The sequence below is a fragment of the Adiantum capillus-veneris genome, chromosome 23 (assembly GCF_014529385.1).
Source record: "Adiantum capillus-veneris isolate H3 chromosome 23, ASM1452938v2, whole genome shotgun sequence".
In the NCBI taxonomy this organism is placed as follows: Eukaryota; Viridiplantae; Streptophyta; class Polypodiopsida; order Polypodiales; family Pteridaceae; genus Adiantum; species Adiantum capillus-veneris.
Genome location: NC_140953.1, coordinates 14034958 through 14038839, shown reverse-complemented (window position 1 = coordinate 14038839; position 3882 = coordinate 14034958). Strand labels below are relative to the sequence as shown.

Sequence of the window (3882 nt, the reverse complement as noted above, 5' to 3'; positions counted from 1 at the left end):
GGACTTCGTCGTGACACATTGGTAAAAAGTTGGCGCCAGTGTCAGTCCAAGAGACTCATATTCTCCACATGTGGAATATGTCTCAAACAAGGATATCAAGAAAAGCGACATCCATCAAGTACGAGTTGGTACTTGTGTGTGGAGGTAACTGCAAACACTCCGCGACAAGAGTGAGAGGGACCCTCATTATCATGCTCTACACTGGCTAAACTGAACTCCTTGAGTTCCTAGACCATGTTGTATCCCATGTGACAACATGTGCCAAATCGAACCCTACACTAGGTTCGTAACAGCAGAATGTATAGTGGACACTACGGTCCAAAATACTCTGTTGCAACATGCCCTTTTCATGGCTTTGAAACATTCAAGCGTATTTATACGACTTTCACTGGAAACCGTGGGTGTTGCCTGCGCAATCCAACCCCTTTGGTTAACATCTACGTAGTCAAACCCCTTGGTAAGACCTTGTGTAGAAACTGCTCAACTAGCAGGTAACGGTTATCAACATAGTCAACCGTATACATAATGATTGGAATCAACCAAAAAAAGTTGAATTTGTCCACTATCGCGTGGTAGATTGTGGAATTCTTTCCTTGAAAGGCTAACTGGAAGAGATCAAACTGTGATCCTCAATGCAGATCAACTGTGATCCTCAATGCAGATCAACTATGATCCTCAATGCCTATGGGGTGATGTAGCAGTCACCCGTCGGGTCGTACCCCAAAATAATATGTCCATAGACACTCCGTAGTGCTATAGAGAGAGCAGGAAATCCACACAAGTGAATTGCCTAGCTCGTGTGGACAGCCATGCTGTCACCACTGATTGTTGCATCTATACTTCCTTGTAGAGATCAGCTGCTGTGAGTTAAAGATTATCAAAAACTCAGCTTGAGTGTCGCACTAAAAACATGTAGTGCAAAAATGACACCCTAAACATCCATAATGACAAGACTCTTGCTTGTGCATTAACATCAATGTATACTTCCCTGGGTAGATCTGTTCGATCTTGAAAACAATCACCCAAAGAATGCCAATAATTGGGTCTTACCCTTGGCCTGACAATGGCTCTTAGCCTGTGTGGCTCATAGCCCTTATGCAAATTAGTTGAGAGTTAGAGCACCTTGGCTCACGCTCCATTGAACCGTTGAAGACTAATTTGAGTAACATCTTAGCCACGTGCTAGCTGAAAGGTAGAGCACCTTGGCTCAGGCTGACTCACGAGCAAAACACGTATCAAAAGCTTCTTAGAAGATTGTCATTTTTCCCTTAAAGAGAAAGAGAGAGAAGAAGAGCATGCTGGGCTGAGGAACTTTCCTTAAGTTTTTAGAGTGTGTGCCCAAACTGTGTGCTCTTACGCATCTTATGTCTGACTTGCAGCTTATCGTATAAGCATTCCACAGTTTTCGGTATGACTGTCTCATCAAGAGAGATAACAGAAAAACACAAAACTCACTCCGACCCACCTACCTCGTAGGGGTCGTGATTGTATGAGTACGACTTAGCTTTGGCATTTTGCCTATAAAATAAGTCCTAGATTGAGGTTCCTTTTAGTATTGTTGGGTGTTGATAGCAACCAACCATCAGGTTCAACAATCCATCACTTAGTCTGTCCTTGACAAAGTTGCGAGTGTGATAGCGGAAGCGTAATCTATGAAGTGGTGGACTCCATGCCACTTGCTTAGCATGCCTTGCATGCAAAAGCGTAAGCCCATGGCTAATATGATGGCCTCAAGCGTAAGAGCCGAAACCAAAAGTGCCTTGCACAATCTGCATTGGTAGTGGTACATCATAATGGGATATCACCACACCTAAAATGGGAGCAAACTGCTGGTCATACCAGTTCCCCAAACTTGTGTGCCAACGCCTGTGATTCCAGGTCAATGGGCAGTAACGCGGCACAAGGGAGAAGCCTTGCTTCGTGTAAAATTTCCAAAGCACTTTGCTTTGCACAATGATAGTAATTGCCAAGGAAAGTGTAAACATGGAAAAAACAAGAAAAACTTAAACTTGGCTAACCTGCTTGTTGCTGTAACCAGTTGTCCCGAGATTTTGTAGGAGAAAACTTGCTCACAGATGGCTCATAGCCATATGTGGCTGTCGGATAGATGGCTCATAGCCATATATGATGTCTCATAGATGGTTGATAGCCATATTTGTTGTGCGAGTGGGAGTTGTCGTGTACACAACTACGTCTTCTTATGTCAGATACATCCATCGTGTACGGAATGAAATATCCTGCAGACAGTTTGCCATATCCTTCCCAAGTTGTATGCTCATAGCATATGCCAAACATGGGGAGTGTCAATGCAAGAAGCCTGATTTGAAGCCTTGCTTCATAGAAATATGTTTGTGCTGACAGCCAACGGATGTGGCTGCAGATATCATAACAAAAAGAATCGACCTTGTCGAGCAATTTCAAGTGAAATTAACCAGTATTGTGTGGCAATTATCCTCTGTCAGTTTGTAGAAACAGTGACAAGGAGTCAGCCATGGCGAGCAACTTGCTTCCCTCAACAAATCTAGTAATAGGCCATGCATGTCCTCTTGAGATACTGAAAAATTGGTCCTTGGCCGTGCCTTTGAAGCAAAATGTAACCTATGACGAGCGTGCTCTATCAAGGTACTCAGGAGAAGCCATGCTTCATATAACTATGTCTGGCCTCATTGCCAACAAATGCTATCAGCGACGACAGATGTCATAGCAAAGAGAGTCGACCTTGTCGATCATGCACAAACAATTGACCGTGTCGAATTGTAATGTAATGGAAAAATAATAGAACACGTGAAAATTATGCAGCTCGTACCTGCTTGGCTCTATGAATGATAGCCGTGATCATCCATGCTAGTGCATACTAGAGTTATCAAACACATGCTCAATACTACTCTACTTCTTGCTGCGAAGGGCCTTGCCCAATGCGCAACCAATTTGGAATCTTGTGAGAACTCCCATAGCGTTGCCGTAGAATCATTCAAGCCTTGCTTGATAAATTCTACCTATCTCTTGGGCGGCAACCATTGCACCAGTTGGAATTCACAAAACCAAACAAAGTGCAGATGATTGTAAAGAATGCAAAAAGTAATGCCGAAACATAAACAAAAATACCTGGAGCGTTAGCAGATGCACCTTGAAGCCTCGCCAAGATGCCAACCCACGACCTTGTCGTGCATGGTGTTGGATCTCTCCCGTGGGATCCATAAATTCTCGAGTCTTGTGTCCAAATCTGTACCAGACTTGGTACTGCTTGAATCTGGGAGTCGACCGGATTCCTTTCAAAAACAATCGACGTCCGCCACTAGTGATGCCTTGCATGTGATTTCCAATCCATGTCGAAGTTAGAAACCTTGCATCATGGCAAACTAAACGCCTTGCTTCTCGAGCACTGCTCTTCATGCATGCCTTGGACTCCGCTTTCAATCCCGACATGGAGAGGTTTCGAGATGTAGCTTGTAAATTTTCTACACATGAGGTATGCAGAAAATTCAGAGCGAGCTTCTCCTTTTGCCGAGATCGTACCTTGAATCGCATGTCCCTTCGGAGCCATGGCTCCTTTGCATGCCCAATCGGACCTTTGCATGCCTGGACGTGGGGCCTTGCCCCTACCAAGGGGATGGGTGCCCAAAAATAGGGCGCCCACCCCTCTTGAGTATGAAAGAAATCTTTAGAAGCCATGGCGTTAGCACAGCAAACAGCGAGGAAGTTGATGATGCTTGCGCTGGCTTCTACCGGCCCTGAAGCGCTGCGGCCATGAAACGTAAAACCTCTGCAATGTCAAGGCGCAGCGTTTTGGTGCCATATCCGCCCAAAAACGTGCAGGTCTTTCTTCCTTCCCCCATCCCATAAGCGGGGCTTCCCGCCAGCGCCTCATCTTGTCGGTTCTGC

At 45.1% G+C, this 3882-nt stretch overlaps 1 protein-coding gene across 1 annotated transcript; it reads right to left on the bottom strand.

Annotated features, from left to right (window-relative positions):
• Positions 1-2791: 2791 nt before the first annotated feature.
• Positions 2792-3672, bottom strand: LOC147427441 (uncharacterized). Its single transcript, XM_086497365.1, has 2 exons — positions 3106-3672; positions 2792-2854 (listed from the first exon to the last, which is right to left on the bottom strand). Exons 1-2 carry the CDS (start codon positions 3670-3672, stop codon positions 2792-2794), a joined length of 630 nt encoding a protein of 209 aa, XP_086353491.1.
• Between the last annotated feature and the right edge of the window lie 210 nt (positions 3673-3882).

What these genes read in the sequence shown, in the direction of transcription:
- LOC147427441 (XM_086497365.1), bottom strand. Translation starts at nt 3,672, where the DNA reads ATGGCTTCTAAAGATTTCTTTCATACTCAAGAGGGGTGGGCGCCCTAT. An exon ending in TGCATCTGCTAACGCTCCAG is followed by an intron (nt 2,855 to 3,105) that starts GTATTTTTGTTT and finishes TGATAACTCTAG; the next exon opens with TATGCACTAGCATGGATGAT.